General features: G+C 31.7%; 3 protein-coding genes across 5 annotated transcripts; 1 reads left to right on the forward strand and 2 right to left on the reverse strand.

The window, feature by feature from the left end:
• The first annotated feature begins 389 nt into the window (after positions 1-389).
• LOC103483606 (uncharacterized) lies at positions 390-2863 on the forward strand. Its single transcript, XM_008440322.3, has 5 exons — positions 390-713; positions 970-1074; positions 1643-1898; positions 2098-2175; positions 2372-2863. The coding sequence occupies exons 1-5, from the start codon at positions 675-677 to the stop codon at positions 2509-2511; spliced, it is 618 nt and encodes a 205-aa protein (XP_008438544.1). The 5' UTR covers positions 390-674; the 3' UTR covers positions 2512-2863.
• Positions 2864-3815: 952 nt separating this feature from the next.
• On the reverse strand, positions 3816-12169 carry LOC103483587 (uncharacterized). Of its 3 annotated transcripts, none has more exons than XM_051080164.1 (13): positions 12125-12169; positions 11920-12016; positions 11041-11122; positions 10740-10950; positions 10128-10171; positions 5707-6058; positions 5537-5570; positions 5225-5446; positions 5025-5114; positions 4817-4882; positions 4644-4735; positions 4514-4561; positions 3816-4264 (listed from the first exon to the last, which is right to left on the reverse strand). In XM_051080164.1, the coding sequence occupies exons 5-13, from the start codon at positions 10156-10158 to the stop codon at positions 4147-4149; spliced, it is 1053 nt and encodes a 350-aa protein (XP_050936121.1). In that variant the 5' UTR covers positions 10159-10171; positions 10740-10950; positions 11041-11122; positions 11920-12016; positions 12125-12169; the 3' UTR covers positions 3816-4146. The 3 variants fall into 3 exon arrangements, with proteins under 3 accessions (XP_050936121.1, XP_008438524.1, XP_008438531.1); XM_008440302.3 differs by having other exon boundaries at positions 11028-11122; XM_008440309.3 differs by lacking the exons at positions 10128-10171; positions 10740-10950; positions 11041-11122; positions 11920-12016; positions 12125-12169 and adding an exon at positions 6968-7283.
• A 41-nt stretch (positions 12170-12210) lies between these two features.
• Positions 12211-16376, reverse strand: LOC103483578 (uncharacterized). Its single transcript, XM_008440280.3, has 6 exons — positions 15910-16376; positions 15057-15170; positions 14415-14495; positions 13909-14081; positions 13716-13812; positions 12211-12715 (listed from the first exon to the last, which is right to left on the reverse strand). Exons 1-6 carry the CDS (start codon positions 16195-16197, stop codon positions 12605-12607), a joined length of 864 nt encoding a protein of 287 aa, XP_008438502.1. The 5' UTR covers positions 16198-16376; the 3' UTR covers positions 12211-12604.
• Between the last annotated feature and the right edge of the window lie 3291 nt (positions 16377-19667).

The following is a 19667-nucleotide window of genomic DNA, read 5'->3' on the forward strand; positions in this document are numbered from 1 at the left end:
AGTGCTAATAGATATTTCAAGTTTAGCAACTCACAAAATTCTAAATTAAAATTTGACATTTCAAGTTTAGCAATTCACAAAACTCTAAATTTAAAATTAAAAATCAAATTCAAAGTTCAAATAAATATTATTATGCAGATGTTAAATATTAAAGATATAAACAATTATATAATTTAAAATTTTAATTAATTTCGACGATATTAAAAATAATAAGTTTAAAATTTGAAACTTACAATTCAGAACATTTGAAGAAATATATTTCCCATTTAAATTTAGAAGATAAAAAATAATATACAAATTGGACAATTTAAAATACAAAATTAAATTTAACATATAAATATAAAAATTAATAAATATAAATGAATGTAACTAAATAGAAAAGAAATTTTTAAACATTTTTATTCTTTCAATCGAAACGGATCCGAAGTTTTGATTAACGACTCGGCTGAAGCCATCGCCGCCTATCTATTTCATCGGACAAAGTTCGGCACTTTCTGCTTCGCTCTCGAATCTCGACTTTGAGAGAGTTTGAATTTTACTTGAGCTACTGTTTCCATCTATTTACGACACGGCGGAAAAGGGTTTCTCTTTTACCGGGGATCAGTGGTTTACTGGCATTCGGTGTAAGGGTGTTGCCATTTAATTCAAGTCTATAGTCAGATATATACTTGACGATGGAAGTAGCTGAGGAATCCGAAGAAACGCCATCAACTGTAAGAATTTCTATCTTAGGACTAAGATTTCTTCGCCCTTGACAATTTTATCATCGAAAGGCTGTTTCTTTTGCGATCCTTCAGCATTGCGCCCTTTATTGAATTAGGTTTTTCTTTATAATGATTCTGTTTATGAATTGAAAAGGAAGTTCAAATTATTTACTAAATATCGGAATGATTTTTCGTTTACTGATGATTCACTGGGTCTAGAACCGACTTTTCTGACTGCCCACTTGATCAATGTTCATTTAACCAGAGTACTAAAAAATTGCCCGGAACGGTGAACTGGGGTACGGCAACAACTATTGCAGTGTTTGCAGGCATGCTTTATGGAGGAAGCAAAGAAGCTGCCGCTTCGGTGGTGAGTTAGTTTAATGTATATACATATCCCCCTAATGTTCTCTTGTAATTCATTTTCGAAGTTGAGAAAGATGTTCTTGTTTCACGCTGCTTGGATGATTGGAAGTTGTTAATATATGAAGAAAGAAAAGCATAGTGTGAATGAAAATTTGTGTCCCTTGATCTCATTATTCGTTCTAACCTTAGGTTTGTTTATTGGGAAAATATTTTTAAGGTGTTAATTTGAATGCCTTCATGGAAACTTTGGAATTGATCATTAAATGTATTAAGAGAAACGAGTAATTCTAGTATTGCATAAATGTCATGACAAGATAATACGCTTGAAAGTTGTAGATCACCAAAAGGATAGACAATAGACTTCACTTCTTGCATGCATATAAGGTTTCCATGGTAATAGACTTCTCTCTTATAAAAGGTTTAGACCGATATTTGGAGATGTTGAATGTGGAATTTCCGGTTGCACCGCAAATACTCAGTATCATTTGCAATTTGGCTTTCTGAAATGACTCTTGTTTAATGAAATGAAAGTTTTCCAACTGGATGAAATTTGAGTCTATGGCAATTGGCAGAGTAAGGATGCAGAAGTTACATTGAAGCTTGGTAGCACACCTGACAAGCGTGAACAATATAGGTTAATCAGAGATGCAATGGAGAAAAGATTTATCCGAGTCACACGAGGCTCAATAGTTGGTGGCGTGCGCCTTGGGATGTTTACAGCTGCATTTTATGGTCTACAAAATCTGCTAGCTGAGAAGCGTGGTGTACATGATGTCTTCAATGTTGCCGCAGCTGGTTCTGCCACAGCTGCTACGTTTGGTCTAATATGTAAGTAGCTATACTAAATGCGAACAATTTGTTCGCTCAGATCTAATTGCTTCAGGTTATTCCTTAAGTTTTATCTATTTTTACTTTGAAGCTCTGGAGCAGCTTAAATGTTTGAAGATGTGAACAAACAGAGTTGTACCAAATACTTAAACATGCAGCTGCAGCTCAACTTATTTTGTTATTTGGCTTACTGTAACAGTGCCAGGATCGCTCAAGTGGCGTGCTAGGAATGTAGCAATGGGATCTGTCCTAGGTGCAGCATTTTGCTTTCCTCTTGGTAATGATCTATTCAGATTTCTTTCTCTTCTAAGTTATATTGGTGCTGTGATCTTTTATAGGATGGCTTTAGGAATCTTTTTCCACATGAATCATAAAAACCTTTTTTTAATATAAATAAAAAGGAAAAAAATAATATTGATGGTTAAGTTTGTTAGCTATGGTTGCCTGTTACTAAAGAGGCATGGGAATGACAGGTTGGATTCATCTAAAGCTTGTAGAGAAAGCAAATGAAGGTAATGAAGCGCTTGGTTATACTAATACAGTTCAAAAGGGAAAATCAAAGAGTGGTGTCGGTGCTGCTATTGAGAGATTTGAAGAAAATATGAATAAGTAGATTCAATAATCGCTTCTCCATTTTCCAGCACAGCAAGATACCACGAATGAAGTCAAAATGGAGAAATATACAGACCATTTCCAACCAGGATTGTTGGCTTTTTTTGCTTGCATTCTACCATTTTTACTGGATTTTCTGGTGGTTTTGAAGATAATAAGCTGGCCATCCTTGAGGACTACTACCATTTTAGGAAGAAAACGTGTTTTAATCTTATTCGTTTCATAGTCAGATATGAGTTGATTCTTTCTTCAAACAATTCCCTATACTTATGTTTAGATAGTGACTTTGATCGCTTAATTATATGGATGTTTAAGATGAATCCAAATGAATAAACTGCCGTCTTCTAGAGAAATTTGAAATATTGGGGTGTATACCCTCATAACGTTTGTAGATTGTAGAGGGAGAGACAGAGAGAGCGAGTGGGAGCACCATCATGAGCTTTAATAATTTGACTTGCTTTTTAGAGTTGGATAGTCTCAATCCAATAATAGATTGTGTAAGGATGTATCATTTGCAAGATATCTGTTATGAGTAATATTTTCTAAACTTCAAATCTTTTTTTATTAGTAATTTAAAAAAAAAAAAACATTCAAGCACATTTTTATTTGGCTTCTCAATTTTTGGAATTTACTAATTTAGTCCTTCAATATCAATTTTTATTACAGATTGAGTCCAACTTTGAAATTTGTGTTTATCACAATTTTATCTATACTTCTAAACTGTAAATTGAGTTTTCAAACTTCGATATTTATTACAAATGTAGTCTTAGAACTTTGAGATCCATGTTTTATTTTTCTTTCTAAACTTTCAAGATTATAAATCTTTCATATTCAAAGTTCGAACTTATATCTACTAGATTAGTATTTGGTTATCAAGATCTGTTAAATATCTTTATAGAGTTCATAACTAAACTAAACAGCTATAAACTTAAACTAACATTTAAATTTAACTATTTTTTTTAATTTCCAAGACTAGCCACACAATTTTCATTCTTGCATTAATGGGTAAGTTTTGAATATGGACCCCTAAAAGCAAGAAAGTGAGAGATGTATACTTTACCTAGCAACTAGCACTTTAAATTCCAAAGTGAGAGGGATGTTCTTATTCTTGACCCCCTCCCTTTTTGACCCTCCCTTTGCCACTTTATGCTCAACTGGCTTCCATTTGCATTAACTCAAATGACTTATAGAACATTGTATTTCCAATGCAAAGAATCCAATCTATCAATTTTCATGCTGTCAAGGCAGGGATCCAATCCCTTTATTGGGAAAAGAGAGAGAGCAGATGAAAAATAAAAAATGACAAACCACACAAATAGAGAACAAAGCTGAGCTCTCTCTCTTTATATTCTATACCAAATAGAAAAATATTCCTATGGGTTACATACATATAAGTTATATGTATTATGCCATACAACTCTTTTTGAGAAGATTGTTAATCTAATTGCCTAAGAAAACCTTGAATATATCTTTTGCTTTCCTTTCTTTCCTGTCAAGATTTTCATGTCTGCAGAACTCATTTACATCAAACACTTTTCTCTATAGATCAATTTTATATTAAGTCTGTTTTTGCCATTTATGCTTGTTTTCCTCCTTCGGAGAGTTTTAAAGGTAGCTTCCTTCTGGGCTTCACCGATTACCTCGTACATTGATAGGATTGTGGGCACCGTGTCGAAAAAACATGGTGTTTTAGCTTCATGATCAGTGTGAAGATGCCATAGCAAGGAATGTGCATTAGAGCCACGGACAAGTACCTAAATCACAAGACAATTAGTTTACTATCACAAGTTTAGCATGGGTTTGCGAGTGATTTTGGAATTGCTAGAATCACTCCAAAAACATGTCTTTAGTCACTCAAAATGAATTTTATATTTAATTCAACACTTTTATACGAAGTTTTCATATCATCAAAGTTAAATTTGAATGATTAAAGACGTTTCCATTGTGATTTTGAAAATGTCAACAATAATTTTGATTACTCATAATTAAAGCAAGACACTTACCAAAGAGGGGCGTATGAAGATGAGAGATCAAGAAATGGATAAGGCCACCTGTTTTGCAGGGAGAAATCATTGTTGTAACATCATGAATAGAATCAAACTAGAAAGAAAAGAAGATAGGCAATGATCTTACCATAATCTCACACAAGCGTGAACGATCCATTGAAAGATGACGTAAACGACCGTCCAAAGGAAGAAATATCCGATCCGAAACCATGGGAATCGCTGAAAAGTTGTAATGTATAAGAACTGAGCCATGATATAACAAGACAAGAGAACCAAAGTGAAGTTTCTTTCATCACTTACCAAAGAGTTCAAAGCAGTGTCTCCTATCAAGAAAACAGCATTGATTGTGTGCATATTTATTATCAACTGCCAAGAAAAAAATTCATATTAGCTCTTTAAAGCAATGAAGTTGGGAGCACTTGAAAACCTCCTTATGACCATTTTGTAAACACATATAGAAATGGCCCTCCTAGCAATTTAGATCAATTTGAAGCTGCTAAGCACTTACAAAATTAAGGTTGTAATCTTTGATAGTGAGAAACGGAACGATTATGAACCAAAAGACGCAATCTGTCAGCATAACGGCGCCTGCATTCATCTTTCAGTAACAACAGAAGAGACCAAAAGGTCAGCAAACTAATGGAGAAAATGGTACCAAATCTTCAAAACTTAGAAAATGGCAATGGTGATGTTCAACAAGGCACGAACCTGGAAGATAATCTGAAAGACGTAACCCCAAAATCCTGCACGTTGACGTACGAGATGATGTTCTTCATGAAGGGATGAATTTTTCTCTGTATTTGAAGTAATCGAACCATTTCCACCTGCAGAAGTGCCTTGTTCTGCATCTCCCTCCACATTATCCACTCTCTCACCACTAACTTTCTTCTGATATTGGTAGCAGCCATTGATGGAGAGCAACGATCCAAGCTATGGACAGAAAATTGGAGATTATAAGACAATAGAGATAGAAAAAGGAGATATAAAGAGAGAGAGGAACATGAAAAATGATGAACATACCCCAAAATAAATGGTGATTGAAGTAAAAGTCCACCTGTTTCACGCAATACAACCATGAAACCACTGACATAAGTAACAACATACAAAACCTCTAAAAAAATTTGAACTTCTAAACAAAACTTCCCTATTTCTTTAATTAAAATACATAAACAAAATCAATGAAAACTCACTGAGTATAGAAGTAAAATATGTCTCCACCGTCAACAATAGCAGTGACAATGAGAAGCACCAAGAGTACACAAAAAGCCAACACTCTGAAGGCCAAAAGCCAAGCTGGATGAATTCCCTTAAAACAAGGCCGCCATGTTTCATCATCATACAAAGCTCCAGCTTCTTCTTTCTGAGTTTCTTCTCTGTCACATTCCTTATTCCCACGGGCCTCATATTTCCATATCAGAAACAATGCAAAACTCAATGTAAGCAAAACCCATATAATGCAAAGCACAACCCTCCAATTGAGCCAGTAACTGGAAGTTGTTGTATCATCTGTCATGATAGGTTGCCACGATTTTTTGGGGGATCCTGTTAAAAAACTCATTTTGTTACCGGGCTTAGGAAAATGAAGTCCTTTCTGAAGAGGGTATAAACCAAATGAGGATTTAGGAAAAGGGAAATTATTTTCCTTCAACACTCCAAGAATGAAGAATGCAAAATGCTTAAACAAACTGAAAAAAAAAAAAAAAAAAAGACAACTTTCCTCTTCAATTAAGAGGTTATGTTGGGTTGGGTAAGAAAGAATCACTTAGTTTCAAGGAATGGGAGTAAAAAATTGAAAGCCTGGTTTTAAATTTTAATCCAGCTAAAAATAATGAAAGAATTGACAGTGACCACTTATTTTTAGAGAATCTGAAAACCAGAAGGCAAGAAAGGGAAAGGATTGAAGGCAACTGAGAAACCCAAAAGAAAGAATGGCTTTTGGAAAAACAGAAGTTGAAAAAATAAAATGATCAAAATCAAAACCCTCACACTAGACAGAGGAGAGAACTCAAAAACAAATGAAAGAATGTATTGTTAACAAAGAAAAGGATAAAACCACCAAAGCTGAAAGAGATGAAACACCAACAGTTATTTTAAGGAAAGAAACACAAACTTTCTGGAGAACCCAGTTTGAGGAAAGGTGAACAGAAACATCTTGACAATGCATAAATGCAAAACAGAGCCAAAGTGAACAAGTTTAAGGAAGATTTTTTAGCATAAAATAATGGAAGAATGTAAAATAAGATTATGAGATGGATAAGAAACTTAAAACAAGAACAACCCATATCCCATTTGACCAAAAGAAAAATGCTTGAAATGGGGGAAGACAGATTCCAAACTTTAAACAAGTTTTTAGAAAGAAATATGAAAATAGAGTGAAAGACATTAAGAAATAATATATAGTGTAAAGGAAGAGCAGCTAAATTATAAGGCAAGAAAAGAGTTTATACTTACAATGAAGAGGAAGAAAGTGGGAAGTGTGTGATTGGGGGAGATGCTTTTCTTCTTTGGCTTAGAGAGAAATTAAATAAAAAGGCAAAGCTGAAGAGAGAGAGAAGAAAAAGCCTGTGGAGCTTTGGATGTAAGCTTCTCTTTTTTCCCATTACCTCAAAATCAAATACAGAATCTTGAAAAATAGGAATAAGACCAGAATCCTCTGCCCAAAATCTTAATCTCTCTCCATATTTTCATGCAAATTTTTTATTTCTCAAGGAGTATGTAAATTTTTTGTCTCCTTTGCTTGGTTTTCATTTTCAATGTGACAATGAAGAGAAAGAGAGAATAATTTTGTTGGGATGCATGATGTTGGATGGAGGTGCTTTTTGGAATGGATTAAGGGGAATAAATTAAGGCTTAATAGAAAAAAAAAAAAAAAAAAGCAATGAACATTTTTTGGCATTTAATATCACATCTTCATTAGCTATCCACTCTAAAATTTGGAATTTATCAAGTGTCAAAGAGATGAAAAAAAGGAAATAACAAGTGAAATTATCACTTTAGTCCTCCCATTTTGCATTTTTATTTGTGGATTCTTGTATTTTGAACTTTTTTTCCTTCTAATCCATATATATTTGTTTGCGTCGTAAGGAAATACGATTAGTTTCAACATTAGTTACTTAGTCTCTAAAATATATGGTAAAAAAAATGCTTTTAACGGTTAAAAAAACACTATATATAATTGGATTAATTAAAAGTTATTTTTTATCATCCAAGTCTAAAAAATTTCTTCAAAAACAACTTTTGAATTAACTATCTAAAATTATTCAAGATTCAACCCCAAACACACTTTAAATTAATTTTTTCATTCATCCAAAAGAAAATTTGAGTTTCTAGAAAAAAAAAACCAGTTTTTCAAGCTATTTCAAAAGCACTAGTTGTGGAACTAACTTAACATTGGAAAATGTGTCATTCCAAATCAATATATATATATATATATATATATATATATATATATATATATATATATATATATATATAAAGATGCATAAATTAAAGATAAAAAAAAACAATTACACTGAATTATTAGATTGAATAAACAAGACAAACAATGCACACTTTATATAATTATGATAACTTATAACTTATAAAGGGTAACAATAACAAGAAAAATAGCAACATATGATTAGTTATTATCAAAATGAAAAAGAACAAATAACATATGATTAGTGAGGCATTTTGTGCTCCAAAACAAATGAATTGGAAAAAGAGTGAAGCAAATGATTTGGTAATAGAAGCCACCATAATTGGAGGTGGGGCCATAGTTTTGACCATTTTATTTTGAACCATCTGATCATATTTGCAATCCAAGATCAAAATCATAAATATATAATATAAAGTTGAAAAAGCATAAGGGCATTAAGAGATTTGATGTAACGATTGGGGGGGCATAGTGTCGTTTAATATCTAAAAGTTATAATCATAATGTTAGCTTTATGACAAAGAATGAAATTGGTGTGATTTCTAGATTGGTTTAGGGGGTGGGACCCTAACATGTGACCTTGACCCTCCTTTGAAAATTTATGACTGTATGTGTTTGTAGGACACTTGTCCTTCATGCATTCACACTTTTTTTTCCCTATAGTCCTAAACAGTAACAATAATAACATGTAAACCTAATAATGTTTATAAGAAAAGGGAATCTATCGAAAAAAAAGTGTCAATACAAAATATAGATTTGATTACTAAATTTTCATGCTCTATCGGTCTTTTTACTTCCAAATTTATAAGAACGCTGGTTGTTTAAGTTTAATAATATAATGCAAATGCCTATTGATGACAAAGTATATCTTAAAAAACATAAAGTGTTTTTGTTTTGATCTTTTTAAAAAAATTAAGTTATGTGGAATTCAATGATATAGAAACGTGCTTATGAAAGTAATCCTAATTTATGGTCTATGTATTAAATTTGTAAGAAATTAATTTTTAAAATTTGAAATTGTTAACAATTTTGTATTTGAATTTTAGTGTTTGTAACCATTTAATCAGAATAATAACAACTACTTGTCTTTTTTTATTATTAACTCATTAAGATTAGAAAAGGCTATAATTTTAATCCTCTTCAAATGTTTAAACTTTAGGTTTTCAAAATGTTCTTTTTTAGTCCCTTGGTTTTTAAAATGTCTCTCAAATAATTTATTGTTAATATTTTAAATAAAAATGACATTTTAAATTGAAAGAATCAAATTTTAAAATTATTTGTCCTCTTTAAAATTATCTTTTTAAAATCTAAAAAACTCACGCTAGTACACATTTTTAAAAACTCAAAGACTAGAAAAATGTATTTTAAAAACTAAAAAACAAAAAAACTCTTAAAAACATATCTATACTTTAAAACTTGATACTAAAAAGGTAAATATTCAAAATACCTCATAAAATCTCTAAAAAAATCCCATTATGTACCAATATTTAGAATTCAATTTGTTATAAACATGTGGATACATAAACCAAATATATAAAGTAAAGTTTTGGGACTCCATGGTTCTTGTTCCTGCCACAAAAATTAGACCAAAAAAATTTGCAACCAAGAGAAACATTATTATTATTTATCATTAAAAAGAAGGAAAAAAAAAACAATGGTACGAAAGGCTGGGTGATGTAGTCCATGTAGTGTGAAGACTACCAATGATGAGACTTGTCTATTTAATTTTGTGCCATATCTGATGTCGGGCAGAGAGAGAATTTATACACATTTGAACTGTTACTGTTTATTTATTATTGTGGGCTCGTGCAGGTGTTCGACGTATGTTGACCTTCTCCCCAAAAACAAAAAAAGAAAGTGTATATATAAGATATACTGACATTCATATCTTCTTGCACATAAGTTCGTTAATTAATATTTGTTCAATTTCCAATTTAATTTCAAATTCTATTTCTCAAACCAGAAAAATTAGCAAATTGATTACAAACGTAGAGGGTGCAAAATATGCCCCTTTTTACGAGTTAAAATTATAAAATTTAATTATGAGATGCTTTCGAATCTAATGAAACAAGCTAACTTGTATATAAATATAGTGATAGGTTGTATATTAGATCTAAAATGATATAGTATCTATTATTAAAGTGTGTTTATCCGAATTATAAAATTTTAAAGAAGGGAAGGTTGTATTTTAATCACCTGTTAGCAAACTCCAAGCTCCGTCATCCATATTGCTGTTCTTCCTGTGAAATTGGAAAATTAAACGAACAAATCCATTCTTTTTTTCTTCTTATCATGCTGTATATAAATATAGAAGCAAAAGGAGAAAAGAACAAGAACAAACAGCAAGCTGGAATAAAGTAGAATAGCGAAGATCATAAACAGTAAATCAAAAGGAATAAAGCGAAGTTACTCTGATTAAATTGGGAAGAAAACAATCTCCTTTATGACGAAGGCAAATTGCTTCTATTTATTTTCAAAATATAAATACAAGTTGCTTTTCCCTCTCCTTTTTCGGCTATTCAAACCAATAATCTTTTAAAAAGAAAATGTTCAAACATGAGGACTTTTCAGATGGTCACTCGACTTAATACTACTCGACGCTTAACCATAGAATTTTAGGGAGATCCAATACATTTAGATATTCAAACTAATATTTAAACTACAAAGAGAAAACCTGTTTAGAAATGAAGGTTATGTTAAAAGAGCAGACCCTGTTCTTTAGTTTCCTCTTGCACTTAATAGTAATTATAAGCAACGAAAAGAGGGTATTTGTAAAGAAAAAGGTAAGGCATTATAAAGAGAGAGAACCTGGTAATTTGGGGGAGCACTTGTGAAGGGGTTGAGACAAACTCCCATGCAGTTAAAAAATGCAGAATGTGAGGGCAGAGAGGAGCAGATGCATATATAGAATGCGTCTGAAAAGACTCTCAAAAATACGAAGTCAAGGTGTAATGGCTAAGCAACTGTGTTTTTTCACGTCTTCAACCACTAGAGATTGTAATGCAGTGCAAGGAATGAACTGTAAGATAAAAGGAAACAGAAAAAATAAGCACTAGAAAACTGCAACCAACACTCTTCAATTGTTCAAAGACTCACCGAAACACTATACATCAGCTCACTGTTTTGAAAAGTCGTGGAGTGCCCTTTTCCAAGAAGGATAGAGAGTAAGTTCCTGCTGTTGTGGCTTTTTCCTACAATCAAAATAAAGGGCATTTTATATTGTTTTTTACCGTTAATTAATTTCGTGCGGTGAGATATTGGTTGGGTAAGCTATACCGGACAGCTTTATAACATGTCTAGGAGTGATTCTAAAATGATCAAAATCATTTTTGTAATGTTTGGGAATAATTCTAAAATGATCGAAAGTATTTTTGATTCGTGAGTGATTCTAAACTTTATAACATGTTTGAAAGATTTTTTAAAATGTTTAAAATTACTTTCGTTGTTTTGAAAGTACTTTTTAATTAGAGAGTTTGACCGAAGAAGACGGAGACTAGGAGTTGAGGGAAGTGGAGTTGTTGGCTCAAGGAGTTTGTGTATTTAATTACTAAAAAAACATCAATTTTATATCTTATTAACTCCTTACATCGTAGACTTCAAAAGTTCACAACTTCTGTTACCCCACACAACCCTTCAAAATCTATTTTAATAGTACGAATAATGTGTTCAAAAAATTAAAATTAAACATTGAATTGATTTTGAGTGATTAAAGATAAATTTTAGGATAACTTGAATTGACTCCCAGACGGACACTTAATTGGCAGTAAGTGATTAAGGGTAAATTTTAGGACAACTTAAATCGACTCCCAGACGAGCACTTAATCAGCAGTAAGAATCGCCAGTATTGGTCAATGGAAGAGGGTTGCTTTTGGAGGGCATTAAACAGATGTAAAGAAATAGTAAATGGATCTTCAAATAATGTAAATAGTTGGCAGAAATAATGTTCAATTATTCGTATATTGTACCGACTCAGTGCTGCATTGGTTACCTGCCTCCTTGCCCTGGTCGAGACTCCTAAAGAGAGAGCGCCAAGCCCATATCGAACTCTCCAGATTTCCAAGCAAGGTAGCAGTAAATTTTAAGCGCTGGAGACAGTTAAATAAAAGGACAAAAGTCAAAGACAAAGTGGAAGGGGTAAAGGATAGTAAATAATAATCAATAACAATTTGGACAAGCATATTCACTCCGCTGACCAATCATTTAACGCAGCAGCGTGTGCAAGAAGGAGCGTTAAAACCTACAAGAAAGAAAATGTTAAAGCAAGTCTACAATGTACAACTGAACATAAATACAAGATCCTCGCCATTTATAATCATCAAGACGGGTCCTACATTAATCTGAGATGTTGATGACAATTCTTGAATACAATATGGTTCAACATCAATCTGATTGAAAGCTTTGCAATAATGAATTAGGTCTACCTATTCGCTTAAAGTTCCAACAAATCTATACAAATTGATCTTTACAAAACTCTCTTTAGAGTTTGCAAACATAAGAAGCTCCTAACATTTTCAAGTTCATTTGAGAATATAATGGATTTGTTGGCAAGCTTTGGTCTTCTACATCCCCAACGAAAGAATAATATCTACAAAATCCGTGAACAGCATTTTCGACAGATTTCTTGATGTCCCGAAAAACCTCTGCATGGTTGACTTTAGGTTGCAGTTTAAACATTAGAAAGCTTCCGTGCTATCTCCTAATATGGAGAGGGAAAATGGAGCAATAGCAACGTTAAATGATTGTTCACCCACTCGATCAATGTACTTCATTTCAAAGTCACCTTCCTGCATCACATTTAAGTAAGAACTCAGGTTCCCAACCCATAATCAAAATGCCAGAAAAGCATAAATTCACAATTGAGATTAAAATTTTTATTTGATATGCAAGACTAACATTTCAAAAGTTCTGAATTTTTCCAAACTCATATATATTTACATATTACATATAAAAATATTTTCCTCTCAAAAAATGAGTGGATTAAGCAGAATTTGATGAAAAGCATGATGTCAATATGCAATGCGAGCAAGCAATTACCAAAAGATAATAGCTCGTTTAGCATCAAGGCAATTTCCAAAGAAGTGCCTTGTGAGAGTTATTCTTTTTCATCTATCAAGGCTGTTCGTTCAGGCTTGCTAGACATACTGAGTTTGAAAAATGACGAGAGTTTGTTTCTTGCATTGTTAGACATAAACAAGAAGGAAAATCATATTGCATCATAGATATCTCACTAAAAAACCTAAAGATTAAGAATTTCCAAGAAATCATATTTGAAGCATTGGACTCCACTTGTGTGTTAAAAGTTGAGAAGTTATTATAAATGGGAAGGCTATTGAAAATATTTACAAAACATAGCAAAATTTCAGATTCTATCACAGATAGACACTGATAGACTTTTATAAATGTCTATCAACTGATATAGAAACTTTCAGACTTAGTACTCTTTCTATCAGCTATTAAACATTGATAGAAGTCTATTAGTGTCTATTTATATCTATCATTGATAGAATATGAAATTTTGTTATGTTTTGTAAATATAATGGTTCATTATGCTATATATTTGAAAATGCCCCTTAAAAATTCCCTTGCTAAAAGAATGTGACAGCTATTTTAAATTTATTTATGCAAATAAGCTTGACTACAAATTTTACTAAATCAATTCCACACAATATGCTACTGCAGTTCTTCTCCTGAATCAGAAAATTTAATATAGTTATAGACGAGAAAAAAAAAATCATAAGTACAAGTCACAAGATAACAAGAATCAGATGAGTAAATCATTCTAACCATTCTGCCATTAGCAGTAGTTAATGGGCATGCTGATGAATATTCAAACCCAGTCTTAGGAAGTATAACTGGTTGTTCACCAATAACACCAACGCCCCTAGAAAAAGAAAAAAGCATCGCCAGGTTGAGTTGGAGAACATCCTCACAGACTTGATGAATCAAGGAGGAAAGTCCGGAACCAAGTGATACTTACCAGACATTTTCTGTTTTCCCATTTGCATCAGTGATAATCCAATGTCTTCTGAGAAGTTGAACTGGACGGTTTGAATTATTGGTTATTCTTATTCGGTATGCAAAAAAGTACTGATTCTTCGAAGGTTGGCTTCGGCCTTCTATGTAAACGCTCCTAACTTGTACCCTGATACCCTATAGAATCACTAATTAAAATCATGTCTATTTTCAATATTTTTGTCCTCTCAAATTTAGATTCTAGCTTTCAAATACTCCATTGCTATAATCAATTTATTGGGCAGGAGGGATTGGTTGTTATTCTTACTCCTTATATAGGATAGTATATAGGGAGTGGTGGTTATTTCGAACTCCTTATATAGGATAGTATATTGATTCAGATAGCAGGAGGAGGTTTCTTCTATAATTAATCAAATTGAAATGGTAGCAGGAGCAGGTTTCTTCTATAATTAATTAAATCGGAATGGTATTAATCCATCAACAACATTCATAAGAAGACAAGAAATGTACCAAAGTTGTTGCATCACTTGCACATTTCAGAAGACAGTGAGGGGCAATTTCATTCAGCTCATCGCGATATTTAGCAGCATCCTGAATTTAAAAAAAGATCAATAGAAGAAAGTAATGGTGAAGATATGCTATCATGCTATGAATTAAGATATGGAGGCAGTCAACAATGCAGCTGCAGACTCTAGCTAAGCTTGTACAGAAGTTGAATAAACACTTACACATATATAAATTTAATTATTAACCCCCAAGGGTCACAATTAAAAGGAGACCTGTCTATCAGTTCTGAAGTCATATTTATCGGCCATCCATAGAACAGGGTAATACATGACATTTGAATATTTTATGTCTTTCATTATATAAGATTTTGAACAAGCAACGAAGACAACCAGAGCATTATGAAGAACCAGAATAACAGCTATGCAGTAATGAATAAATGTGTAATGAAGAACTCAATAAAAATTATGCAGAACACGTTGGGATTGAATGTTAAGAACCGAAAAGGCAGATAAAATATTGTATTGAAGTCTACTCTCAATCAAACACATTGGGTTGAATATTAACATCCTAGTTCTACTTCCATGATAAAAAATTGCATGGTAGAATAGCATGGCAATAAGTGATGAGATCTGCAACAAAGTGTACCTCAAACCTCTCACTAGAAATGGCTTCCTTCATCAGTCTTCGGAGGCGCAGAACTGGCTCTTCCTCTTCAAATAATTTTAATGAGTCACGGATCCTAGCAGCTTCTTCATAGTCCTAGATTTGACAAGTAATATACAGGGGGAAAATCCGTAAAATGAACCTAGTATTTGAAAGATGAGGATTACAGATGTTTCACCTCCACTACTCTTCCATATGTTTTTTTTTTTTCATTTTCTTTTTTTTTTTTTTTTTTTGGGGGGGGGGGGGGGGGGGAGTGGGGGACCCTTTAAGTTTCTTGCTGGGCAAAACATCTAGACTCTAGAATACATCTAACCCAAAACTCGAACTCTTACAGGCCACAAGGGCAAATGAGGAAACGAGTGCATGTCTCTTCCCCCAAATTCTTGACCCCCAATTCTGTTAACAAACATATTCAGATTGCAAAACGGCATCCAGTCCCGACATTGCCTTCCTATTCAACCATATCTAATATGGACACAAAGAAGCTACAGAAAAAATAGAATGAATAACCGAACGGACATAAGAGAACTCCAACAAAGAGAAAATAAAAGAGCACACGGAAATGCATATCTGGTCATAATTAACGTACATAAGTATCACAAGGCTTCTTAACCAGAAAATCTGTGTGGAATCAATTTAACTAACAGTTAAAAGATAATCTAGAGGCAATAGACAATAATACGATGTAACAGCAACGATTAAAGGTGGAAAAGGAAAACTATCCATACTTCCATATCACTATGGGAACCTACAGAACTGATCCCACTAGCTTAAACACATTGATTTACAAAAATCGTAGTTGCGAGAGGAAGAGAAAAGACGAGAGATAGACCTCGGCCTTGGCAGCAACCTCCAATTGCTGCTTCAGTAGTGCATAAGTTTCACTGCGGGAGAGAAACGAACGACTCCGACTCGTACTCGCACTCTGGCTCTGTCCTTCACCACCATCACCAATATTTCTCTCCGAAGCACATGCTACAATCTTACAGGACCTTCCAAATGCTCGACGGCCCCCAAAACACCTCATTGTCCCGACCTCCATTTCCGGAACACGTCTCGGTAAATTCATCCTCGATCCCGCATTAAAACCACCTACAACTTTGAAGCTCAAAGAATGCATTCTTCCCGTCTACTTCCGAAATCCAGCTAAATTTCTCACTGTTCGAATCAAGGAATTCTCTATCTGATCTGATAAAATTGTGCAAAACGATTGAACGAGGTTCAATGTCACATCAAATGATTGACGGAATTCCGTAGTGGCGGTGAAGACGCTCTGTTCTTATTCTTCCACTTATAACTAAACTTGTAAGCGAGAAATTGGGAGTATAATCCAAATTATGTTAAAACTGAATTTACGTAACTACCCCTGATACAAGAATAGAATGGATTAGATAAATTAGGGCTTTGTGGGAAAAAGGCATGGATCATCCCTTCCCTTTATAACCTCTATGGTCAAATAACACCTTTGTTTTTCTCTTATTTATTCTTTTGGGTAATGAGAAACGAAGTACGTGGAAGAGAAATTTACACGTGTCGGATGCAGTGTGGTCCTTATGGCATTGTCATCTAATTTTCCTTTTTCTTTTGTCTAGCCAGCTCTTTCATTTTCTTCTCTCTTTTAGCTTTGGTAATGAAGAATTTTCGGTACAAGTTCAACATCAAATATCTATATTAATTCACTTAATTATTTAATTACATTTTGTCATAGGATAAATCTTATCCTTTTTTATAAATATTTTAATATTTTTATATGAATGGTAAGAACGATACATAAACATAGATGATCATTCTAATATTATTCTTTGTTAAATATTGTATTTTAAAATTTTAAGTTATAAAAATTAAACAATTATGATCTAATATTTTTCAAGTTTAGGTTTATGATAAGGTGACAGTAGTTTAGGTTTTGTTAACTAAACTTAGTTTATTACACCTCGATAATATATATATGATTCGAGTATATAACAATCGGCCAAACTCCACATGTGTATATATATATATACATAAATCGAAAACTAGATAAGTGTTTTCCTAGTTTATAGAAGTTAATTCTTCTCAAAATTGGTTTTGATGGGTTGTGCTTCGGGGCATAACATGGAGCTCGATCAAGAAAGAAGAAGGGAGAGTGGGATCCAAGCCCACTAAGTAGGGGTGATACCAAAAAAAGAAAAAGAAAAAAAAAAGGAAAACCAAACTAATCTAATTGTTTAGTTTGGTTTTTTTAGTATCAAATTGGATTTTTTTTGTTTTTATTTGAAGAAAACTAAAAAGTATTGGTTTGGATCGACTTTTGATTAGAAAAATCAATGAAAATCAAATTGAATCAATGAGATAAATATACACTTAAAACTAAATTCTTCTTTGAACATATATATCTTTTGTTTAAAATAAAGACCGCTTGTTCCGTAGCATGCATGTTTTTTATTGGAGTTTTTTTAAAAATATAAAAAGCGGGCAAAGTATTTACAGAACAATTCTGAAAACCTAGGTCCATCGTGTAAAATACCAAAAGGTAACGCCATTTGCTATTTAAATTTGATTAATTTGTTACACGATCGTTTAATTTAGATTTGGCTAGACGATCGTTTAGGTTTGTCTACGTTTTTTTTTTCAAAATTTGGTTGCACGATCGTTTAGATTTGTGATTCCAAATCTGTTTTTTTTTTTCAAAATTTGGTATACGATCGTTTAGATTTGGATTTGAAAACGATTTTTTTGAAATTGCATGGTGAATCTAAAAAAGAAGGATTGAAGAAATCGCATGCAGATGAAAAGAAGATTTCACAGGAGAAGGAGAAAATGATGGAAAGACAAATCTGGAATATTTAAAAAATGACTAAATTTATGGGTTTTGTTAAACTAACCGTAAATATTTATATTTAAGAAAGCTTTTCTTTTTTTTTTTTTTTATTTAGAATATTGTAAAAAGAAACAAAATAAATATGTCAAATAGCAATATTTAAAATAAAATAAACATAATTTTAATTTAAAGTTTGAAAAAATGACAAGTTCAAAACAAAGTGGGGAGTAAGAATAAAACTTTGGAAGAAAAATAAAATGCCAAAAACCAAGAACTAAATCTATCCAAATAAACCAATTCATTGTCTTTCTTTGTTACTATACATCGGTTTGAATTTCTTATGTGTAAAATCGAACCGATTATCACCCCTATCATTAAATAATGATACAAGTATCACCTTTATGTGATTTATTGTTTGAAAATTAAATAGATGTAAGGGACACGTGTATATACATAGCAAACAAGTCTAGAGTATTAATAGACTTAACAAAATTTAGATCCTTTTGATACTAAAATGAGTCTATGAGCAATAAACTTTGTCATACCAACGATTATTTAAAAATGTTACTATATACTTAACTTTTAGTTTTAAAAGCTATACATATTACAATTACCTTTAAGTACTTGTAAATATATCAGCCAAATCCCAAGTAGTAGTGGGTGTAGTACAATATAAGATAATTTGCATATATAGCAAAATTTAGATATAACTACGAGTTTATTAGTCGACATAGACCATTATCGTGGTTAAGAGTTTATCATGGTTATATTGACTATATTTACAATTTATTCAATATATTGCTATAAACTTAGTTAACTATTATTCTTTTAAAATTGCTGTCCAATGCAATTACCCAAATTAAAATAAAAAATACAGAAGAGAGCACGTATATTAATGCATTATATTTGTTAAAAATTATTGGAATAGTTAATAAATTATTTTTTCATATATATGAATGAATATTGCAACAATTGAAGGTATAATTTAATTGAAATAAAAAATTTAAAGAAGAAAGCACTCACATTAAAAAAACAAAGTGAGGTTGATATTATATAGTATATGACTCATTTTAAATATAGCAGAATGAATTAAAAGATTTACAAATATAACCAAATGTTATCGAGATTTATTGATAGACGTATATAATCTATCTATGTTGATAGACATACTTCATCTATTTCTAATAGATATGATGTCTATCAATTATTATTTTATTACATATTAAATACTGAATATAAAAGTGCTGATAAATTTAGAATAAGATTAAAAAGATCGAGTTCAAGTTTTCTTTAATTTTATGTTCTTTTATATTAACAATGGTAGTTAGTCCAATAATAACATTGACATCTAGTTTTCTTTAAATTTAAGTTTAAGTCTTGCACTACTTAAAATTGTTTGTTTGTGAATGAACTAATTACTAAAGATTAGAGAGAGGTAATCTTTTTTAATAATAATAAACCAACGTATCATTGTACGTTATTCAATCCATTCCTTATTTCCCTTTTTTTTTTATAAAATAACAGTCAAAGAAAATTAACGTAAAGAAAGGTGAGGAAGAAAGAAAGATGAGTAAAAGAAGTGATTACACAGAAAGTTATTCTAATTGGATAAAGTTTATTATATTTATAATTTTATTAAAATGTTATTATATATATATATACATACATACATATATATATACATACATACATATATATATACATACATACATATATATATATATATATATATATATATATATATATATATATATATATATATATATATATATATATATATATATATATAT

The sequence above is a fragment of the Cucumis melo genome, chromosome 12, assembly GCF_025177605.1.
Source record: "Cucumis melo cultivar AY chromosome 12, USDA_Cmelo_AY_1.0, whole genome shotgun sequence".
Classification (NCBI taxonomy): domain Eukaryota; kingdom Viridiplantae; phylum Streptophyta; class Magnoliopsida; order Cucurbitales; family Cucurbitaceae; genus Cucumis; species Cucumis melo.

Excerpts from the sequence above, each read along its gene's own strand:
- LOC103483606 (XM_008440322.3), top strand. The coding sequence starts at position 675 with ATGGAAGTAGCTGAGGAATCCGAAGAAACGCCATCAACT. Across the intron at positions 1,075-1,642 it reads AAGAAGCTGCCGCTTCGGTG|AGTAAGGATGCAGAAGTTAC; the intron begins GTGAGTTAGTTT and ends GGCAATTGGCAG. Across the intron at positions 2,176-2,371 it reads AGCATTTTGCTTTCCTCTTG|GTTGGATTCATCTAAAGCTT; the intron begins GTAATGATCTAT and ends TGGGAATGACAG.
- LOC103483587 (XM_051080164.1), bottom strand. The coding sequence starts at position 10,158 with ATGGATGACGGAGCTTGGAGTTTGCTAACAG. Across the intron at positions 5,115-5,224 it reads TCTTTCAGATTATCTTCCAG|ATGAATGCAGGCGCCGTTAT; the intron begins GTTCGTGCCTTG and ends TGTTACTGAAAG. Across the intron at positions 4,736-4,816 it reads ACACTGCTTTGAACTCTTTG|CGATTCCCATGGTTTCGGAT; the intron begins GTAAGTGATGAA and ends ACAACTTTTCAG.
- LOC103483578 (XM_008440280.3), bottom strand. The coding sequence starts at position 16,197 with ATGCATTCTTTGAGCTTCAAAGTTGTAGGTGGTTTTAATGCGGGATCG. Across the intron at positions 14,496-15,056 it reads TTTCTAGTGAGAGGTTTGAG|GATGCTGCTAAATATCGCGA; the intron begins GTACACTTTGTT and ends TTTTAAATTCAG. Across the intron at positions 12,716-13,715 it reads CTACTGCTAATGGCAGAATG|GAAGGTGACTTTGAAATGAA; the intron begins GTTAGAATGATT and ends AATGTGATGCAG.